The 24005-nt window shown below is 39.4% G+C and overlaps 1 protein-coding gene across 2 annotated transcripts in view; it reads right to left on the reverse strand.

The window, feature by feature from the left end:
* Window positions 1-22738, reverse strand: part of LOC120069380 (2-(3-amino-3-carboxypropyl)histidine synthase subunit 2) — a 38250-nt gene extending 15512 nt beyond the window's left edge. Inside the window, exons 1-8 of one of the 2 annotated variants that reach the window (XM_039021126.1) lie at window positions 22498-22738; window positions 21911-22134; window positions 20950-21058; window positions 3920-4271; window positions 3650-3719; window positions 3372-3439; window positions 2505-2620; window positions 2300-2406 (exon numbers count right to left, since the gene is read on the reverse strand). In XM_039021126.1, the coding sequence (XP_038877054.1) occupies window positions 2300-2406; window positions 2505-2620; window positions 3372-3439; window positions 3650-3719; window positions 3920-4271; window positions 20950-21058; window positions 21911-22134; window positions 22498-22578 (1127 nt within the window). In that variant the 5' untranslated portion in view covers window positions 22579-22738. Of the gene's footprint in view, window positions 1-2299; window positions 2407-2504; window positions 2621-3371; window positions 3440-3649; window positions 3720-3919; window positions 4272-20949; window positions 21059-21910; window positions 22135-22395 lie in introns of both variants that reach the window. The other variant, XM_039021125.1, reaches the window with a different exon arrangement.
* Window positions 22739-24005: the final 1267 nt, after the last annotated feature.

The raw sequence follows: 24005 nt of genomic DNA on the forward strand, positions 1-24005 counted from the left end.
CCATGTTTCGATCACTTACCAACTGGGCTTCACATACAATCCTCTAGTATTGTGGGCTTTCTGCTAATCACCTCTGCTCTCAGAGTAGGTTCTAGCCCATTGATGAAGGCATCTTTGAGAACATCCTCTGTTAAGTTAGGGAGAGGAGTCGAGTACGTTACAAACTTCTTCACATAGTCCGTGTACGATCCTTCTTGCCGTATTCTCAGCAGCCTCACGCCCAAGCTTCCTTTTTCGGTCAGTCTGAAATATTCAAACATCCTTCTCTTCAGTTCCTCCCACGTAGTGATCGCCTTCCAGTTGTGACTCCAACGAAACTAGTCGACCTCGTCTGGTCCAAAGTTGATTACAGTTATCTTCACTTTCTCCGGATCCGACAGCTCATGGATCTCGAAGTAGTGCTCCACCTTATACACCCATGACTCCGGGTTTTCTCCTGCGAAGACAGGTATTTCCAGCCTCTTATACTTACTCTTATCCGGTCCTCCCATCCCAGTGTGCGGTGTCGAATCGAACTCATCTATCTTCCCCTTGAGTTTCAATCGAAGGGCATCAATCGTCCCCAACTCTTCAGCCTTCCGAATGGAGTTACTTTCTCTCATTTCTTCAGTGAGCTTCTCGATATTTTTACATAATCCCATCAGCATCTCCTTCATCTCTAAGATGTCCTTCTCATTCTTCTCCATTCTTTCCTCCATCTGCTTGTGAGCCATAGCTCTCGTTTGCCCCAGGATGAAACGGGCTCTGGTACCACTTGTTAGGTTCTTCCCTACGTCAAATAACCCAACAAAGAAACACAAAGAAGAAACAGAGCAATATGAGATGTATTTATTTATAAACACGGCTCTAAAGAGCATTCAACAGTTCATCGAAATGACAAAAGAACATTCCCAAAACTAGTAGACATTCATCCCTAAAGAAAACAAGATGATTAACCAAAATAGGAAAAATAAACCAGCATATTTGAGAGAGCTGGTGGTCCTCTCCTGCAAAAGCCACACTCAGCCTTTACCCAAAATATTCCCTGATTTCCCCTTCCTCTCTGCTGTCCTTTATATACCGGTTTTGTGGTCCTAACCGTTTCCTTCTCCTTCTGCCACCTTAGCTGGTTGGTCATTTCCCTTCTTACCCCTACGTTTATATGTGTAGATAATTTGAGGTTTAACAAAAGCTTAGAAATTTGAGCAACAAAGGCGTTTGCATTTGTCATCTGCCAATTGCAATGTCCCAGCATGTTCTATAATCTGTGTTCACATTCACACCCTTAAAAGCATCAATCAAGGTATCCCACCAAGCCGAGCCAAAACAGGAAAAAAAAAAAAAAAAAAAAAAAAAAATTATATGGCCTTCAACAACTGTCTCTTTGAACCAAGCCATTCCACCTTAAGCGGTCAAGACAAGTTACTAGTTACTATCTATAATGGAGCATCAAAGCGAAGACAATTACCTGAAAGGATACTTCCTTCCCAACTAAGGCATAGGTTTTTCATATCAGTTGGTATGATACTGCTCACTTCAGAATGTGGGTGGTCCTCGCTTTACCCTATGTAGTCCATGGAATTCTCTGAAGGCTCCTCAGTATCTTGAAAAAATCATCTACATCTTTCTAGCCTAGTTTTCCAAATGATAGCAAGTGGATCTAAACAAATAATCTTAGCTTGCTTATTGACAGATTCTCCAGGCATGTTGATCTAAAAACACGTTTTTGTTTGGCCATACAAACCCCGTAACCAAAAAAGAAAAAGAATGCAATTAAATGATGGTGAAACAAGTTGTCATTTTCCTTATCACACTTACATAAGCACCACCACGGAGACAAGGGGCAAGTATAGTCTTTTCTAAACCTTATCCCAGGTGTCCACCCCTCCCAAGAACAGAGGCCAACGGAAATTTTTAACTTCATAATCTAGGTATTTAACACTCCAAGCATTGTGTATGATCTCGCTGAAAACCAGCAAGATTAACAAATAGGGATGAAAAAAAAAAGGAATAAAATAAAATCTTAAGAGAAAAAAGACAAGAATTCTTCAACAACCACACTTCGTAGTCTCTATTCTGACCCACCGACAGCTCCCAAGCAAATCCACCAAGTAATTCCATCCCGTTATTATAATGTCTTCTAGTGCAGGTGAATTTAACATAAAGATATTACTATAATGATCGGAGAAAACTACAAAATCATAAATAGAAATATGGTTCAACCTTGACTTCATGAAGACTTAAATCTATTTTGGTCCTGAGTTTATAGAACTAAGACAGCTCAAACGGCATGATTTAACGAGACAGATATTAAAGGTACCTGCTGAAAGCTAGTGTGGCTTCAAATGGAGTAATAACTGGAGCAAGATACTCTTTGCTATCCATAAGTGCAGTTTGGGCACAAGAAACATATATGAATACACCACACTGGAACAATGCTAAGGAATTAAACTACCAGTAAAGCAATGAAGGGGGAAATGGAAAAAAAAAACACCCAAATTAAGTCATGTGAGTCGGATAAATACCTCCGGGAAGTTGGCAAGTTTTGCAGGATTGGGTTTTCCCATAACAAGTGTATAAGCCTTCTTCCCTGCTCCAGTGATCAGCTCTTTCATCTGATGAATGATATGAAGGTAGCCAGCTGCATAAAGCATCACCAAATTAAAAAAGGGTTAAAAATCCACAACAGCAGAGTAGAATAATATTCCTCTGGATCTCAACAAAGCAAAATCCAATGAACTGTTAACAGCTTAATGCGCATATATCCAATATATTACAACATTTACTGCTCAACATTCTTACAGTCGTAATCTAAAAATTGAGTAACACTTCCAAAATAAGTCGAAGAATGAGCATCATATATGCCAAAAATACTTTTTCGTATAATATCTCGACAGGAAAGTGTAGGACCCTAGTTAGAGAAATATTAGGATTATTAGTATGGTTATATGTAGAGAGCATATTAGTAAATAGCTAGTAAGTGTGTTAGGATTTTTGGGGTACAAATGGAGGGAGTGAGTTGGAGGGCAAGGGGGTGAAGATTTTAGTATAATTTACGGTGTGAGAATTTTGGGAGAGAGTAGCCCTCTTGAAAGGCTATGGTATATACAACTACCTTTGATATTGCAATATATTTCTATATTTTAGTGTTCTTTGTTGTTCTTGAGTGTTCTTGTTATGTGGTAACCTAACATAAAGATCTTGGGATGGGGGATCATCCAAACACAGTGAGGGGGGAAAAAACAAAAAGATAAAAGAATTTTCCAATTACATACAATGGGGGCTTAGAAATTTAGTCTTCGAACCCATAAAATGCTATACTACATTATACTCCATTCAGTTCAACCATCTGAGTAAAATGCCCAAAAACCTCCTTTTATTGTCATACATACCTAAACCAAGAGTACCAACCAAAATTCCAACAATGCCAGCATCCTTTGCCTTCTCCACCAAGTAATATCTGCTTGAAACATGATAAGATAAAATAAATAAAACGAAAGATATTGCTGTATTCAGTTTTTGTCCCAAAAAAGAAAAGAAAAAGCAATGCAACTGTATGACAGGAGAATGTAATTGCAACAACAGAAGGCACGCTATCTTACAAATAGATCAACAAAAATCAGTTGAAAGTGTACAAATATATATAACGAACGAGAGTTGCTGAAGTTACCTGCGCTTGAGGATCCTTCTCTGCTTAGATACATCAGTAACTAAGCAACTTTCTTTTGCATCATATCGGACTAAATTAAAAAACAACAAAGTTAAGTCAAGCTGTGAGTTTAAAATTTATTGTTGAACAAGATTGCTGGAGGCTGGAGTCACTTCCAAATGGGTCATCAGATTGAGAACATGTTGTCAGAGGAAGAAATGGCAACAGAATAATATTTAGCATTGTAACAAATAAGATAAAAACTCAATGTAGATCATGCAATCCACGCACCTATCTCACATCCATTGAATGTTAGAACCACATTCGCAAAGGCTGAATTTTCAGAACCTATCCAGAAAAGTGAGCAATCCTCCATTCTTCGCTCTCTAGGTAACTCCCAAAACAAGCCTCCAATGTGATGTCTAGCTCCAGCTATGTTCTCAGAACTCCCACTTTCATCATTGGCAACTTGTTCCCCACCTTTGACAACATTTTCATGATGCGAGGATGGATCCAAACTTGAACATTTAACATCTGCAAAATGAACTTCCAATTCTGGCCCCAAACTGCTTGTCTGGAATGAATCTAATAGTGTTTGTCTAATATCAAACATTGAATGTGCATATTCCAACCCAAAAAGAACCTGTTGTATAAACATCTTGAAGGTCATTTGTTACTACATTTTGGAGTATAAGCTTCAAAGTGAATATACAGGAAAAAATGCAACCTTAGTTGGAGTAAGTAATCCGACTGCATTACAATATAATTGAGAAATGAGTAGCTTTGTGTTAAACCCCCCATTATATTCACTTATAAAAGGAGGGACAAAAAGGGAAAATTACATCAAAAGTTAGTTAGACAGATAGTGGAAGGTGAAGATAGGTTGGCAAAGGGCAAATTTGTTGAGGAAGCCGTTGGAGGGGGGACCACAAAGAGGTAAACAAATAGGAAGAGAAGAGGGAAAAAAAGGGGGAAGATTTTGGCTGAAAGGGGATTCGACCTTGAGGAGAGGATACCAGCATCTCTCGAAATCCAGGCTGGGATGGTTTATTTTTCTTTCTAATTTTTCCTGAGTTTGCTGTTCATTTTTCTGTTCGGTATTTTCTTCTTCCTCCGTATTCCACTGCTGGAATTTGACTACTGTCAAAGTTTATAAATAAAAGGCTGGAGTGAATTGTTAAATCTCCCTTATTCTTGTTCTCTTAATCTTCTTGTTAATCGAAAGTAAGTTGTAAAAGAGCAGGGAAGACCGGGGGTTTAACATTTGGTATCAGAGCCGCAACCCTGGGGAAAATGCACGCCATGGCACAAAAACAATTGGAAGAGAGGATCGAGACTACGGAGAAGGAGATGGTTGGGCTTAAAGATCTGCTGTTGGGCCTGTGCAAGAATTTAGAGAAACTTACTGAGGAGGTGCGAGAAAATAACACGGTTCGAAAGAAAGAAGAATCAATACTCACCGAGGGAAGCAACCTCAAATCAAAAGGGAAGGTAGACAAAGCGGAATCATCGCATATTTCAGGAGGAGGCAGCTTGGATAGAGGTAAGTATAAACGATTGGAAATGCCTTTGTTTACAGGTGACAACCCGGAATCATGGGTTTATCGAGCGGAACATTTTTTTGAAATACATGAGCTCTCTGATGCCGAGAAGGTGAAGGTCGCCGTGATTAGTTTCGCCCCTGATGAAGTCGATTGGTTCCGGTGGAGCAACAACTGGAGAGCCATTACCACCTAGGATGAGCCAAAACGAAGATTGTTTGAGCACTATCGGAGGGTCCGAGAAGGAAGTTTATGCGCAAGATTACTTAAAATTCGTCAAGAAGGATCCTACCAAGAGTATGTGAAGAAGTTCGTCAACTACTCGGCGCCACTGCTGGACTTATCGAAGGAAGTATTGAGGGATACGTTTCTGAATGGGTTGGAACCGGAGCTGCAAGCCGAAGTCATCAGCCGGAATCCTAAAACGTTGGATGAATGTACGAAGGAAGCCCTGTTAGTAAACGATCGGAACATTGCGCTCAGGTTAGCTTTGAAAGAATTGGGCCGAAATGGGCTAAACCAGAAGTTGGGCTTGTGTGAAAAAAAGGAAATAAGTGATAAAAGTCAATGGAAAATTGTGGATAACCCGCCCATGAAACCGTTAAGTCTCCATTCCTGCAAAACAAAATCCTACCAACAAGAAAGAGGCCCCAATGAAGAGACTTAGTGACATTGAATTCGGAGAACGTCTAGACAAAGGACTTTGTTTCCGTTGTAATGAAAAATATGCTCCAGGACATCGCTGTAAATACAGGGAAAATAGGCAACTAATGTTGTTTATAGCTAATGAAGAAGAGGAAATGGTTAAAGTGGGCTAAAGGAGAAGAACCAGTTGAAATGAAGGTGGAAGCGCAAGAGAAGGTGGAACTGTCATTGAACTCCTTACTCGATTTCTCAGCAAAGGGAACAATGAAACTCAAAGGAAAAATCAAGGGCAAGGAAGTAGTAATACTAATTGATTCGGGAGCTACTCACAATTTTATCCATCACGAAACAGTAAGGGAGCTTGAGATACCCTTGGAACAGCAGAAAAAGTTTGGGGTGATGATAGGAAATGGAAGTGAAATTGAAGGGAAGGGAATTTGTAAGGGGTTGAGATCATACTTCCAAATTTGACAATAAAGGCAGATTTCTTAGCTATGGAGTTAGGGAGGATGAATGTGGTACTTGGAATGCCATGGTTATGTACCACCAAGTTCATGGGAATTCACTGGCCCTCATTGACAATGGCCTTTTGGTCAAATGGAGCGCCTGTCATGTTAAAGGGGGACCCCTCCCTCACTAAAGCTGAAGTTTCTTTTAAAATGTTGTGTAAGCAATGGAACGAAGAAGATATGGGCTTCTTAGTGGATTTCCAGCACCTTGAGATTGAAAATCTTGAAGGAAGAAGAGGTCCAACCGGCATTACCTGTCATGATTCAGGAACTACTAGATCAAAATCAAGATATTTTCAGCTTACCTACTACCCTCCCCCCTAAAAGGAGGGTTGATCACCGAATAACCATCAAGGAAGGTACCAATCCAATCAATGTGCGACCTTATAAGTATGGACATGCGCAGAAGGAAAAGATAGAAAAGCTGGTTCATGAAATGATGCAAGCTGGATTCATTCGACCTAGTAGGAGCCCTTACTCAAGTCCGGTGCTGCTAGTGAAGAAGAAGGATGGTGGATGGCGTTTTTGTGTAGACTATAGGAGGTTGAACCAAGCTACAATAGCTGACAAATTCCCTATTCTGGTGATTGAGGAGTTACTTGATGATTTGCACGGGGCTATTGTATTCTCCAAGCTTGATTTAAAGTCAGGTTATCACCAAATACGCATGAGGGAGGAAGACATCGAGAAGACAGCAATTAGAACCCATGAAGGGCACTATGAATTCTTAGTTATGCCTTTTGGGCTCACGAATGCGCTGCCACTTTCCAATCCCTCATGAACCAGGTTTTTAAACCTTTTCTACGTCGATTTATTCTTGTGTTTTTTTATGATATTTTGGTTTATAGTCGAGATACTTCTACTCATGGAACTCACTTAGGGGTGGTGTTCAACATATTAAGAGAGAACCAACTTTTTGCTAACCAAAAGAAGTGCGGATTTTGCCGAGAGAGGATCCAATATTTGGGGCACTGGATTTCACATCAAGGGGTTGAAGCTGATGGGAAAAAGATCCAAGCTATGGTGAACTGGCCATGTCCCACAAATGTGACTGAATTGAGGGGTTTTTTGGGTTTAACCGGGTACTACCGTCGTTTTGTTAAAGGATACAGCACCAGGGCAGCCCCATTAACACGATTACTCAAGAAAAATAGCTTCAAATGGGATGAGGCTGCCACTCAGGCGTTTGAGGACCTGAAGCAACAGATGGTGGCATGCCCTGTTTTAGCATTGCCCGACTTCAACCAACCCTTCATCATAGAAACTGACGCATCAGGAACAGGGGTGGGGGCTGTGTTGACACAAGGAGACAAACCAATAGCTTTTTTTAGCCAAAAACTCTCTCAACGTGCACAAAACAAGTCTATATATGAAAGAGAGTTAATGGCAGTCGTGTTGGCTGTCCAGAGGTGGCGACACTACTTGTTAGGAGGAAAATTCACTGTGATTTCAGACCAAAAAGCCTTAAAGTTTCTGCTGGAACAGCGAGAGGTGCAGCCACAATTTCAGCGTTGGTTAACCAAGCTTCTTGGATATGATTTCGAAATACTTTACCAGCCCGGATTGTTGAACAAAGCAGCAGATGCCCTATCTAAAGTACAGCTACCTTCTGAACTCATTCGCTTGTACTCATCAGCCGTGGTGGATGTGGATCTCATACTAAAAGAGGTGGGGGAAGATGAGGAGCTACAGCAGATCATATCCTTGTTGAAAGACAATCCGGAGGGCAAACCTAACTACAAATGGGCAAATGGCAGGCTACTGTATAAGGAGAGGTTAGTAATTCCTAAACAATCGACTTTAATACCATCCTTACTGCATACTTATCATGACTCCATACTTGGAGGGCATTCGGAGTTCTTAAGGACCTACAAACGCATGAGTGGGGAGCTCTATTGGCCAGGAATGAAGAGTGATATCAAAAGATATGTGGCTGGTTGTGATATTTGTCAAAGGAATAAATCTGAATCTTTAACCCCTGCAGGGTTGCTACAACCTTCACCTATTCCCGAGTTAACCTTAGAAGAATGGACCATGGATTTTGTTGAAGGGCTTCCGAAGGTAGGGGGTTTTGACCAGTGGTTGATAGACTGAGCAAATATGGGCACTTTATTCCTCTAAAACATCTATTTTCAGCAAAGCAAGTGACAGAAATCTTCATACAAGAGATTATCAAGCTCCACGGCATTCCCAAGACGATTACTACAGAAAGGGATAAGATCTTTTTGAGTAATTTCTGGAGAGAGGTCTTTGCAGCCTTGGGAACCAAATTAAGGAGAAGTACGGCTTTCCATCCTCAAACCGATGGACAAACCGAGCGAGTAAATAGGTGTCTTGAGACCTACCTCAGGTGTTTCTACAATGAACAACCGAATAGATAGAATAAATGGCTGGTGTGGGCAGAATATTGGTATAATACCACATTCCATGCTTCAATAAGGACCACACCGTTCCAAGCCATCTATGGAAGGACCCCCCACCGTTAATCCATTATGGAGAAACAAAGTCGAGCAATGATAGTTTGATAGCCTATTAAAGGAGAGGGATTTGGCTTGTGAATGCACTCAAAGAAAAGTTGAAATTGCACAAAATAGAATGAAGAAAGCAAGCCGACCAGCATAGAAGAGAGTTGACATTTGAGGTAGGGACGAAGTTTTCCTCAATTAAGACCCTAATAGATAGCGATCACTAGCAAAAAGAAAAAGTGAGAATTATCCCCAAGATTCTATGGTCCATATCAAGTTACTAAAAAGATAGAGAATGGATATCGATTAAATCTACACACCGAAAGCGGCTATACACGATGTATTTCACGTATCACAACTTAAGAAGAAACTAGGTAAGTCGCAGTATATACAGCCATTACCCCCTATGTTAACCGAAGATTTTGAGTTACAAGTTGCCCTGAAATGTGCTGGGAGTAAGGTGAATGGAGAGTTGAACACACAAGAATGACTATTAAATGGAAGAGCCTCCCGGATAGTGAGACCACGTGGGAGTCGGTAGTGAAATCTGGCAACAATTTCCATCCTTCACCTTGAGGACAAGATGCATTTTTGGAGAGGATGTAATGTTAAACCCCCCATTATATTCACTTATAAAAGGAGGACAAAAAGGGAAAATTAACATCAAAGTTAGTTAGAGAGTAGTGGATTGAGGAAGATAGCTGGCAAAGGGCAAATTTGTTGAGGAAAGCCGTTGAAAGGTGGACCACAAAGAGGTAAACAAATAGAAAGAAAAGAGGGAAAAAAAAGGCGGGAAGTTTTGGCTGACAAGGCGATTCGACCTGAGTAGCAGGATACCAGCATCTCTCGAAATCCAGGCTGGGATGGTTTATTTTTCTTTCTAATTTTTCCTGAGTTTGCTGTTCATTTTTTTGTTCGGTATTTTTTTCTTCCTCCGTATTCCACTGCTGGAATTTGACTACTGTCAAGGTTTATAAATAAAAGGTTGGAGTGAATTGTTAAATCTCCCTTATTCTTGTTCTCTTAATCTTCTTGTTAATTGAAAGTAAGTTGTAAAAGAGCAGGGAAGACCGGGGGTTTAACACTTTGTTTCTCGATAAACAATTAGAATAATAAATTTTTATTAAATATAGATGAACAGCTTCACGTTTTTGCAAAAGATAATTCCTAGAATTCAAATTCTTTTGCTTGTGCATCTGATATTTGATATGTAAATACTGATATAAATATACACACAAACAGTAAATGAACTAATGAAAAGAGAGAAGAGAAAGAACACATAGTTTACGTGGAAAATACTAGAACAAGGAGAAAAAACCATGATAGAGACTGATTTTTTATTATTGTTTTTTATACACAGAATTCAAGGAGACTTCTCAAATAAATAGACAAAAAGGAAATCCTAGGAGCATAGTGAATTACAAAAATACCCCTAGGTCAAACTACTATTTTCGACACTCCCCCTCAAGTTGGAACATAGACATCAATAAGGCCCAAATTGTGATACAATAATCAAATCTTTGTCTGAGCAACCCTTTTGTGAGGACATCTGCAACCTGCTTATTTGAAGGAATATAGGTAATGCATATGCTTCCATTGCCTAGTCTCTCCTTGATGAAATGTCTATCGATCTCTACATGTTTTGTTCTATCATGTTGAACTGGATTATTCGCAATACTTATTGCCGCTTTATTATCGTAAAACAGTTTCATCAGAAGCTAACTATCTGGATGAAGATTTGACAACACTTTCTTCAACCAGATCTCTTGACATATCCCTAAACTCCTGGCCCTGGACTCAGCTTCAGCGCTACTTCTAGCTACAACCCCTTGTTTTTTACTTCTCCAAGTAACCAGATTACCCCAGAGAAAGGTGCAATATCTAGACATCGACTTTCTATCAACAGCAGAATCTGCCCCAGTCAGAATCGGTGAAAGCTTCAATGCATCGTTTATCGGATTTCCTGAACATTAAGCCCTTACCAGGTGTTGCCTTCAAGTATCGTAAAATACGCTCAACAGCTGTCATATGTTCCTCATAGGGAACCTAGATAAACTGACTAACAACACTTACTGCATAAGATATATCAGGTCTCGTGTGAAATAAGTAGATTAACTTCCCAACTAATCGCTGATATCTTTCTTTGTTGACAGGAGCGTTGCTATCTATATTGCTCAGCTTCGCATTATACTCCACTGGGTTATCAACGGGTTTACATCCAGTCATACCCGTTTCTTTGAGTAAGTCAAAGGTGGACTTCCATTGAGGCACTGAAATACCTTCTTTTGAGCGAATCACTTCCATTCCGAGGTAATATCTCAACTTCCCTAGGTCTTCAATCTCAAACTCTTCGGCCATTTTTGTTTTAAGTCTCATAATCTCAACATCATCTTCACCAGATAGCACAATATCATCGACATAAACAATAAGAACTGCGATCTTCCCTAAAACTGATTTCTTTGTAAATAGCGTGTGATCTGAATGTCCTTGATCATACCCTTGTGCTTTAACAAAGGTGGTGAATCTATCAAACCAAGCCCTCGGGGACTGTTTCAACCCATAAAGTGATTTTCTAAATCTGCAAACTCGGTGCTTAAACTGACTCTCGAAACCAGGTGGAGGACTCATGTAGACTTTTTCTTCAAGTTCCCCATTAAGGAACATTTTTTACATCCAGCTGATGAAGAGGTCAATCTTTGTTTACAGCAACAGACAAAAGAACCCGGACAGTATTGAGTTTGGCTACGGGGAAAAATGTCTCAAAGTAATCTACTCCAAAGGTCTGAGTAAAGCCTTTGGCAACTAGCCTGGCCTTGTATCTGTCAATCGTCCCATCAGACTTGTATTTTATGGTAAAGACCCATTTACATCCAACTATCTTGTGTCCATCGGGGAGAACAACCTGATCCCACGTCCCGTTTTTCTCAAGAGCCCTCATCTCTTCCATTACAGCAGCTTTCCATTCAGGAGTTTCCATTGCCACATGTATGTTGTTCGGAATCACTACTGTATCCAGACTGGTAGTAAGAGCCTTGAACTCAGGTGACAAGTTATTGTACGTCATGTAACTATGCATAGGGTACTTTGTACAAGATCTAGTACCTTTCCTCAGGGCAATAGGAAGGTCAAGAGATGCATCATGACTCTCTATCTTGTCAAGTTTCCCACTATAATCGATTGTCTACTTTAGGGGTTCATTTTCAGAGCGGCCTTTCACACCATCATCTTCTCCAGTACCACTTTCCACTTTCATTCTCTGGAAATGTCTCCTCAATATTATTATTTCCAGTTGTCTCTCCATCTACCATGGTTTCCTAGGAGTACTATCAATGCCTTCTTTATCTTCGTCACTCTACAAGCGTCAGTCTTAGCACAAGTATCAATATCATCAGTGTCATGAGTACACATACCTGGAGCTGAAGCTGGGTGAGACTTATGAACCGGGGCCGGAGAAGCAACACGTGGCACTGTTTCCTTCCTGAGATTTTTCCTATAGTATGTTATCCACGGGACCGACATGCTCAGGTTCAGGAGACAACTCTAAAGGAACTGAATATGTGGACCAATTAGTCTCTTAACTAGAATTCTCCCTCTGAGATTTTTCCTTTAACATGTTATCCACGAGATCTGATTGGTAGGAAAGACGGGACCGACATGCTCCGGTTCAGGAGACAACTCTAAGGGAACTGAATATGTGGACCAATTAGTCTCTTCACTAGAATTCTCCCCCAGAAGATGACTAATGGGGAAGAAAGGTTGATCCTCGAGAAAGATAACATCCATGGACACGAAATATTTTCGAGAAGGTGGGTGGTAACATTTATATCTACGTTGGTGGAAAGGATACCCAACAAAGATGCATCTCTGAGCACGAAGGATAGGGGTGTTCAAAAAACTCAGTAACATCGTTTGGAATTGCGCACAAGACGGAGCTCAGTATTTAAAGATTGAGGAAGTTAATCGAGTCTATGACTTCTTAGCTGGGTTAAACTCTAAATTCGATGTTGTTCGAAGTCGAATATTGGGCCAACGCCCTATACCCTCCCTCATGGAGGTATGTTCAGAAATACGGCTGGAAAAGGACAGATTGAGTGCTATGAACAATCCAGTTATCACCTCAACTGATGTTGCTGCTTTTGCTACAAAGTCGTCCGATTCTGACAGCGATAAGGTGTCGGTGAGTACTACAAAAAGTCGTGGCATACAAAAGACCAGTGTTGGAAGCTACATGGGAGACCTCCAATCAGCAGACGACGTCAGTCACATGACAAGTCAAATCCTGGACGTGCACTAGTGAGTGACTCGACAAATGAGAATCCCCAACATCAACCTCTAGTTGATAGTAAAAACAATTTAAGTGCAGTTGGGGTCAGTGCTATTGTGCAGTCGAGTACGGTTCAGTCTTTTAGCCTTATTAGTATTAATGGTAAAAAAAACCCTGGATTGTTAACTCAAAGGCTACAGATCATCTTACTGGTTCATCTGATCAATTTATTTCATACTGTCCGAGCGTTGGTAATGAACGGATTAGAATTGCAGATGGGTCATTTGCCCCTATTACAGGGAAAGACCATCTCTCTCCGTTCGAGGGTTTGGAGTTGTGTGATATGTTGCATGTTCCTAAGATTTCGTATAATTTATTGGTTGTTAGTAAAATTACAAGAGATATGAGTTGTCAGACAGTTTTTTCACCCGACTCTGTTTTATTTCAGGATCTGAGCTCGGGGTCGACGATTAGCACTGGCCGACACAATAGGGGGCTCTATTTCCTAACTGGTGATACTTCCTCTAGGGATGATTATAGGACCAGTTTCATTTCTTTAAATTTTTCTACTTCTGAGAATGATTTTATGTTGTGGCACTTTCGCCTAAGGCATCCGAATTTTCAATACATGAAATATCTGTTTCCTCATTTGTTTCGCAATATTAATATATCCTCTTTAAATTGTGATGTTTGTATTCGGGCCAAACAAAGTCGTGTCTCCTTTCATTCTCAGCCTTACAAACCGTCCAGACCCTTAACCCTAGTTCACAGTGACGCCTAAGGTCCCTCACCAACTACCACCTTCATAGGTAAACGCTAATTTGTCACCTTTATAAACGACCACACTCGGTTTACTTGGGTATTTCTTCTCACTGATAAGTCTGAGGTATCATCGGTATTCCAACAATTCTATACCACTGTGGAAACTCAATTTAATGCGAAAATTGGGATTCTGAGAAGTGGCAATGGGCGAGAGTTTTTTAATGCCTCTTTCCAGGACTTCCTTGCTTCTAAGGGGATTATCCACCAAAGCTCGTGTGCCTACACCCCTCAACAGAATGGAGTAGTCAAGCGGAAAAATCGTCAATCGCAATCCTTGATGTTGTCCACCTCCTTTCCGTCCTATCTATGGGGGGATGCTATTCTTACTACCACCCACCTAATCAATCGCATACCTTCTCGCGTCCTTAACTTTCACAATCCATTGGATTGTTTTAAAGAGTCATATCCAACCATTCACTTGATCTCAGATGTACCACTCCGGGTATTTGGTTGTGTTGCCTTTGTTCATTCCCATGGTCCAAATCGCACGAAATTTACCCCTCGTGTTCAAAAGTGTTTCTTTGTTGGGTATCCTCTCCACCAACGTGAGTATAATGTTACCACTTGCCTTCTCGCAAATATTTCGTTTCCATGGATATTACCTTTCTTGAGAATGAGCCATTCTTCCCCACTAGTCATATTCAGGGGGAGAATCTTAGTAAAGAGACTAAATGTTCCACAAATCCAGTTTCCTTGGAGTCATCTCTTATTTCTGAACATGTCGGTCTTGTTCTTCCTACCAACCAGGTCCCATGGATAACATACCATAGGAAGAATCTCAGGAAGGAAACAGTGCCACCTGTCGTATCTCCGACTCCCCCGTGGCCAAGCTTAATACTATCCAGGTGTTGTTGTCAGTTGCTGTGAACAAGGATTGGTCTCTTCATCAACTGGATGTAAAGAATGTGTTCCTCAATGGGGAACTTGAATCGGAAGTCTACATGAGTCCTCCCCCAGTTTCGAGAGCCAATACAAACACCGAGTGTGCAGACCGAGGAAGTCTCTATATGGGTTGAAACAGTCCCCGAGAACTTGGTCACACACTGTTTACAAAGAAGTCAACTTCAAGGAAGATTGCAGTTCTCATTGTTTATATCGATGATATTGTGCTATCTGGTGACGATGATGCTGAGATTATGAGACTTAAAGCAAAAATGACCAGAGAGTTTGGGAAGTTGAGATATTTCCTCGAAATGGAAGTGGCTCGGTCAAAAGAAGGTATTTCAGTGTCTCAACGGAAGTACTCTTGACCTACTCAAAGAGACGGGTATGATTCGGTGTAAACCTGTTGACACCCCGGTAGAGTATAATTCAAAGCTTAGTAATACAGATAACAAAGTCCCTATCAACAAAGAAAGGTATCAGCGGTTGATGGGGAAGTTGATCTACTTATCTCACACGAGACCTGATATATCCTATGCAATATGCGTTCTCAGTCAGTTTATGCAGACTCCCTATGAGGAACATATGACCGTTGTTGAGCGTATTCTACGATATTTGAAGGAAACTCCTAGTAAGGGCTTAATGTTCAGAAAGTCCGATAAACGATGCATTGGAGCTTACACCGATTCTGACTGGGCAGGGTCTGTTGTTGATAGAAAGTCGACGTCTGAGTATTGCACTTTTGTCTGGGGTAATCTGGTTACTTGGAGAAGTAAAAAACAGGGAATTGTAGCCAAAAGTAGCAATAAGGCTGAATACAAGGCCGTGAGTTTAGGGATATGTGAAGAAATCTGGTTGTTGAAAGTGTTGTCAGATCTTCACCAAGACAGTGAGCTTCCGATGAAACTGTTTTGCGACAATAAAGCAGCAATAAGCGTTGCAAATAATCCAGTTCAGCATGATAGAACCAAACATGTTGAGATTGATAGACATTTCATCAAGGAGAGACTGGACAGCGGAAGCATATGCATTCCCTACATTCCTTCAAGTCAGCAAGTTGCAAATGTGCTCACAAAAGGGTTGCTCTGACAAAGCTTTGATTATTGTGTCAGCAAGTTGAGCCTTCTTGATATCTACGCCCCAACTTGAGGGGGAGTGTTGAAAATAGCTTGTTAACCTAGGGGCCTTTTTGTAATTTCTTATGCACCTAGGGTTTCCCATTGTTTATTTATTTGATTTGTTCCCTTGAATTCTGTGTATCAAAACAATAATAAAAAAATAAGTCTCTATCGTGGTTTTTCCTCCCTATTCTAAGGTTTTCCACGTAAACTGTGTGTTCTTTCTCTATTCTCTTTTCCATCAAATATGACTCTTTAAAACAATCAAGTGAATTGTGGAAGTTTAAAAAACAAGAAGGCATGTGATTGATTAGATGGGCGGCAGTAAGAATAGCATCCCCCATAAGTAAGACGGAAGGGAGTGAATAGCATAAAAGAACGAACGACTTCCACCAAATGACGATTTTTCCGTTTGGCCACTCCATTCTACTGAGGAGTGTAGGCACAAGAACTTTGGTGGATAATCCCCTTAGAAGCAAGAAAATCCCAAAAAGTGTGATTAAAAAACTCACGCCCGTTGTCACGTCGCAAAATTGCAATTTTCGTGTTAAATTGAGTTTCTACAGTGGCATAGAATTGCTGGAAAACAGATGACACTTCCGACTTATCAGTAAGAAGAAAGACCCAAGTAAGCCAAGTGTGGTCGTCGATAAATGTGACAAACCAACATTTACCTATAGAGGTGGTGATTGGTGAAGGACCCCATACATCACTGTGGATAAGGGTGAAGGGTTTGGATGGTTTGTAAGGCTGAGTGAAAAGAGACTCGACTCTGTTGGGCCCAGATATACACATCACAATTCAAGGAAGATATAATAATATTACGAAGTAAATGAGAAAACAAATATTTCATGTATTGAAAATTGGGATGTCCAAGGCGGAAATGCCATAACATAAAATCATTCTCATAAGTAGAAAAGTTTAAAGAGATAAAATTGGTCCTATAACGATCCCTAGAGGAAATATCATCAGTCAGGAAATAGAGCCCCCTATTGTGTCAGGCAGTGCCAATCGTCGTCCTCGAGCTCAGATCTTGAAATAAAACAGAGTCGGGTGAGAAAACAATCTGACAACTCAGATCTCTTGTAATTTTACTGATAGATAACAAATTATATGAAATCTTCGGAACATGCAGCACGTCACGCAACACTAAACCCTCAAACAGAGAGAGATGGCCTTTTTCCTGCAACTGGGGCAAAAGACTCATCTACAATTCTAATCTGTTCATTACCACCGCTCGGACAGTATGAAATAAATTGCTCAGATGAGCCATTTAGATGATTTGTAGCTCCTGAGTCAACAATCTAGGACTTTTTACCATTAACACTAATAAGACCAAAAGATTGAACCGTATAAAGTAACGGTCTGTCAATTTGGGGTTCCATACTGTTAACTAGAACAAATCGTAATAAAGAATCTTCCCCTTTCCAGATACGTTCTTAAGGGTCACCCGATTCAGGTTGTGGTATCTCTCCTGTCAAGTACCCAAATTTATGTCATCCCTCCAAAGCCATTCTGATTGATTGATACCAGGAAAATTAATTCTGGCCATTCAACTTTTCTCCAATGATGAACCCTGCAGAATTTCTCATCGACCCAGACAAATAATTTGTATTGGGTAAAACAAAGAATGAGTTTACCGGATTCTTAGAATACATTGGTAGGTTGGCAGAGAATTCTGGTTGAACTGTATATGGGTTCGTGCCAAGAGCTGTTCCGAAGTCTGCAATCTGTTGTTGGAGATAGGCGAAACGACGTCGAACTTCGTTAGGGCAATGAGTCGCGTCGCTGCTACTTGACGCGGTTGGAATTTTTTGTTCGGCAGGAAAGGGAGTTGTCACGGCTGGCTGAGATTGGGATGGGTCAGCCCCGAGCACCTGGCTTCGACTGTCGGCTGGAGCTGTCTCAGACGGAAGCTGTGACCGAAGAGAACCAGCCGCGAACCCCTGGTGTCGATCATCGGTTGGACTCGGCGCGAACTGCTGGCTACGATCGCTGGCTTGTCTCGGCTACTACTCCGATCTGGGATGGATGGACCGGCTAGAAGTCGGTCAACGGCTGCGTACAGCTAGAATCGATCTGACCCGTCTGCTAAAATGTCACGGTTGGAACTAGTTGAGGCAGTACGGCTTGAAGGTATCGCTCGACGGCTACCTGAATTGTTGCCGTGATACCGACATTCACGGCTCCGCCGATTCCCACAGAGGGTGCTGAAGGAGACTGTGGTTGATTCTCGTCGATGACGGCTAGGGTTTCGTCTCCATGCTCTGATACCATGATGAAAAGAGAGAAGAGAAATCACACACAGTTTACGTAGAAAACCCTAGAACAGGGAGAAAAAACCACGATAGAGACTGGTTTTTTATTACTGTGTTTGATACACAGAATACAAGGAGACTACTCAAATAAATAGACAAAGAGGAAACCCTAGGAGCATAGTGACTTACAAAAATACCCCTAGGTCAAACTACTATTTTCGACATGAACTGTATCTAGTAATTTGCTTTCCATGAGTTTGAGGCCACATAATATGGAATCATATATCTTTTTTTAATAAGATAATATGTAATAATATATCAAATTCAATTATATACAATTTGCAGGCACACTGTTAAATTCTTACAGGTGGCATTTTTAGATCACTATAGTACTTCAAAATTCAAATGATTGGCATGGTAAATTTTATTGGTCATTTAAGAAGCACGGATAGAGATACGAATACGATATGATACGGTGATACTTTAATTTCTAAACAACTAAGATACGGATACGTTGAAGATACGTTATATATATATATATATAATTGTTATAATACTTATTTTAAGTTAGATTAAAATAGATTTAAGAAGAGAGTGAAAACTTGAAGAAAAAAAAATCCAGTAACATCAAGTGATTATTGAGCGACCAGAGCTAGGAAATAAGTAGAAGATGAAGATTGAAGTATAAAGTTGAGGATGAAAGGGGTGTGAACCATGATTTAGGGAAGAATGAAGACTTAATTACATTTCGAGTTTTTTCTTTTAAATTTTTTATGTTTTTTATCATTTTTAATTTATTTTGTTTTGGATGGTTCAATTTAAGTGGACTTTTATGTTTGGAAGTGATTTTAAAATGGTTGAAATCACTTTTATCATTTTCAAAATCATCGTGAAATATGTTTAATCCTTCAAAACTAATTTTGACAATATGAAAATTGCACTTAAAAGTGTAAAATTAAAAACTAAATTAATTCTGAGTAGTTAAAAAGTGTGTTTTCAAGTGATTTTAAAAATGAAAAAAGTGATTTTTGATGATTTTAAAATCACTAAAATTTAAAACTAAATTAATTTTGAGTAATTAAAAGTGTGTTTTTGAGTGATTTTAAAAATGAAAAAAAGTGATTTTTTATGATTTTAAAATCACTTCTAAACATGCACTAAAATAAAATGGGTTGTGGGTTGGGCTTTTTGAGAAGTGGGGCTTAAATTTGAGAAGAAAATATTAACCCACGTATCCCCTTCACGTATTTGAAAGCAGATACACGTATCTGAAAATTTTTTAAAAAAATTAAAAAAATCAGATACTTCAAATCACGTATCTGTCACATATCTGGACGTATCCGTATCTGACACCGATTCTCTGCACAATTAGAAGTATTTGTGTTTCCTAGTTGGCCATCATGCTCAATCCTGTATATGATCAAATCGTAAACAAGAAAAAGACTAGGATCCCAAAAGGCAACTTGAGATAAAACCCCATACCATACCCCCCAAAGGTCATTTTACCAGCCGACTTAAATTACATTGGAACTGGAAAAAGAAAGTCAATAAAGAACATATATTTCTTGGAAAAGAGGAAGGGAAGGCTAAATCCCGAGCCACGGAGAATAACAAAAAATCCCTCCATAAGGCCAAAAGATTGTTATGACTTCAAGGATCTGAAGGGAAGTAGAATTTACACCAAGTAAGCCGTGTAACAGAATCGAATCTCCAAAAACTTTGACAATCCTTCCTTTGTCATTCAAAGAACGGTTGTTTTTGTCAAGTCCAAATGTAGGCATGCTCTGCTGATTTGTCACGAAATGGTCTTTCTTTTTAAGAGGGTGATTTAAAATGAAGGAAAGTAGGGGCTTGTTGCTTGGTAGAGCCATCACCCAGCAACCTGTCTATCATGCCAAAAGTGTATGGAAGAACCTTTCCAGGCACACATATAGCTCTTAATAGGACCAAATTCTTGTATTTAAAATGGTTTTCCAAGGGCCTTTGTGATTTCAGGAGGATGCCAAAAGTTACTGCAGAACAAAGATGGTCTCGCAGTACTATGAAGTTGCTATCACCCTCTTCCATAGGGCTTCGTTTTCTGTGATGTATTTCTATGGAACTGAAAGATAAGAACGTCCTAAGGGAACAAGGACCTCAAATAAGAGGACATGTAACAGTTTAAGTCTATTCCCTTTTGTATTAAGCTGTTAACTGACAGCCAAGAATCACACAAAAGCAACTTTTAATTTCCTAATAGAATCCTAATTATCATACAAAACATTACTGTTTAGTGTCTTTTAAAGCAAGAGGCGCACAATAGAATCTTGTTGGAACTTTGGAGTGAGAGAAACAACAGAATCTCCAAAGGACATGAGAGTTCGTTTGGCGACGTGGTTTCTTATTAGATTCTTGTTTCTCTTTGGCCTTCTGCTTCTAGGCTCTTTTGCAATTATTCGCTTGGTCTTATTTCTCTTGACTAGATCTCCTTCTTCTAGTCAGACTCCTTTTGTGAGCTTTTCTTTTTTTTCCACAAATCCCCAATGAAGTTTAGCTTAGATTGGGCTGGTTGGGGGTGGTTCTGGAATAAGCCCCCCCCCCCCCCCCCCCCCGCGTTCACAACAGAGGGAGAATTTTTTGTAACATGCCTTTTTTTATTGTAAAGAACTGAAGATCTCAAGCTTATGGGAGTCTTCCTGTTTTGGGAGCTAGGACCTATGTTTTTGGCTTGGTTGTTTCTGTTATTGCTCCTTCATTCTTCATAATGGATGTGGTATTGTTAATTTCAGAAAACAAACGAAAAAAGAAGTACATTGATCGAAGAATACAAATGCATACCAAAACAGGCTTTCCATTGGACAAACTGTACTGAGATAAAGTTTTGGCACAAGTGGATACATCGATTGAATCCTTTCCAAAAACAAAAAGTGCTGGAAGTGTTGTTGTCCTGAAAGACACCAGAAGTGATTTATAAGACTACTTGTAAGTGACAAAACTCAAAAGCCAGATGCTGAAGTCTGAAAAATGAGAGCATTTAAATAATAGCATAGACTGTAGGTCACACCTTTACTATCCATCAGTTGATCTACCAATCTTTCAGGAGGTTTATAAATATTAATATTCAAATTAAAGTTAAACTAAGAAATCAACCTAGAACACTGAAAAAGGAAGAATAAGTAAAAAAACATTCCAAGCAAAAATCTTTAATCCAAAAATATATATCATAAGGAAAGTCAACCATACAAATGCCTAAGTCGCATCACATCCAAATACTTCTCCATTGTTACCAAAGGTGCACTTATGATCAGTCAAGTAAGAACTTCATTTGCTCAATCACGAGGAATGGAGAGTGCTCAATCATCCAAAAGTAGCATAACCGCCTCTCACATGATGATTGATAACATAAATACTTCATTTAATGATGCCACTTCCAAGGCAAATGGTATTGCAGTAAATAACTACGCTTTTTTTTTTTTTACACCACACCAATTATATTTCAGACTTTTGAAGCCTTATGCTGATAACGCAAAGAATAGTTTCATATGCACCAACCATTAAATATGAATTATGATGTATAATACATCCCCAATCCACTTCCCAGGGGTTACATTACAAGTTTTTTTTGGCCGTAGTTTCTCCCTCAAAATGCAAAAAAAAAATCAACTACAGCACAAACACATGCACAAATTTGCAAAACCGATACAATACTTAGGATGCTCATTTCTAAAGGGACTGCGAAGTGAAAAGAAAATAAAAACCTTGGGTAGAAAGCATCATGCCAAAGTAGATTGGTACTCACGGGCTCAGACAGGTATGTCCATAGTGTATAACACAATCAGCATTAGCGTGAGCTGCTCCAACCTCATCAACACAACAACTACCATAAGTTGTATCAGCCATTATGAACAACCTAACCTCATTTTCAATGTCACTATGATTTGTATCAGATTCATGAAGCACACGAAGCCTATCCTTTAAAGCCCTCACCACTCTAGTTGAATCCTTCAAGAGCTCATCAGGGAACTAAAATTTTCAAAAGAACAAGTGAAAAGAAAACGTCAGAATTAAACTTTAGACAGTTCAAAAGAAAGGGCCTAGCTTAAAATTCTGTTTGGAAGACTGTCAAGGTACTCAGAAAGAAAATCAAATTCAACTTTTAAATAGGAAATATTTAAAAAGAGCAAAATAACCAGATATGAAAAAATCCCATGAACAATATAGCAATATTTATACATTCACAGAAACCCAATGGGAGTAAACACTTGATATAAATCGAACTTAAACCAGAAGATTTCGAAGAACACAGGAGAACTTTCTGTCGTTGGTCAATAAGGAGCAGAGAAAGAAGTGAGAATAGTTTCGTCCTCCAGTATTTGGGAATTTAACCTGCAATGCAACTCTGGTGAAGTTCCGGGAGTGAATGAAGTCGGCGGTGCGGGAAATTTCGTAGTAGGATTCCAACTCCATGGCAAAGAAAACAAGAAGTTCAAAGAGCAGTTTTGCTTTTAGGAGGCGCCGATCATAAGAGAGGGAAAAGCAGGGGAAGGAGTTCAGATTTCATAGCAGCGTTAATCCTCGGCTCGGTCTCTCTTTTCTCCTAAAATTCGGCCGACGTGAGGAGTTGTCAAGAAACACTATAACAATTTAGTCCATTTATTTTTAAATTAAATATATAGTAAAAATTTTCATAAAAATTAAAGTCGATTTTTATTATTTAGGCTCATTTGACACGATTTTATTTTTAGTTATATGTTATCTAAATTTGTGCTTGTTGTTTTTAAATATAGACAAATGAATCAAAATATTTACAAAATATAGTAAAATTTTATAATCATCAATGATAAATGTTGACTTCTATCCATGTCTATCAACGATATTGAAAATGAGGTTAGGCTATTCATAATGGCAGATACAATGAAACTTAAACATATAGGTAGTGTTCCTAGATCCAATTCTTCTTCTTAGCCCCGTAACAAGACTCCTTACCCCACAACAAACTTCTCCAAGTATAAAAAAGATTATGGACTAATGTGGCGCCAAGAATATTCAAATTTGAAAAATATCTCCCCTTAAATACCCTCCCAAGTAAAGATGAAGGATTTTGAAGAATTTTCTACACTTGTTTTGCAATTAAAGATTGGTTGAAGCCCTCTAAATAACCCCAACCCCCTTTTAACTTTTAGGAGACAAAGTTTATCCCATAAATGCCAATGAATTTTTGGATGAGGTTGAGATGAGTCCCACCAAAACCTTGCAAAACACATCTCAATATCATCACACACAAATTTAAGAAATTTGGCACAAGACCTAACATACTTTAGAATAGTTTGGGAAACAACCTTAATCAACAACCCCTTCCTTATATCTCTCTTCACATGATTCATTACATTCAGGCTAAATAAAATGGATGATTTAAAGAAATCAACACATTGATATGATGCTCCCTCTTATAATCTAAGCATGAACTTAATAGATATTTCATGCCTTCTTTGCAGAGACGCAAGTATTAATGAATCTGAATATGTTGCGATCAACACCATTAAATATGTCATTCAATACTCTAGAATTTCCTAACAATGCTTCATCTTCAGCTTCATACCATTGTAATTCAGGTTTCAAGATTTTCTTTCCATCACCAATTTTGGTAGTTGGATCAAACCAACAATTAACTATAGCTTTCCATATTTACCATCAATCGACTTTAGAAAGGCAGCCATTTGAGATTCCACTAAGAATAGTTTCTTCCATCTAGAACAGAAGGACGAGTGGTGGAGTCACCTTCTTTGATTTCATTCATGATCGAAGCACCTGAGATAAAGGTGACCTGCTCTAATATCAATTGAAAAAAGCTATAAGATGACTCGTCACTCAGAACACGAATGTTAGACAAAAAG

Source organism: Benincasa hispida, unplaced genomic scaffold (assembly GCF_009727055.1).
Source record: "Benincasa hispida cultivar B227 unplaced genomic scaffold, ASM972705v1 Contig373, whole genome shotgun sequence".
Lineage (NCBI taxonomy): Eukaryota > Viridiplantae > Streptophyta > Magnoliopsida > Cucurbitales > Cucurbitaceae > Benincasa > Benincasa hispida.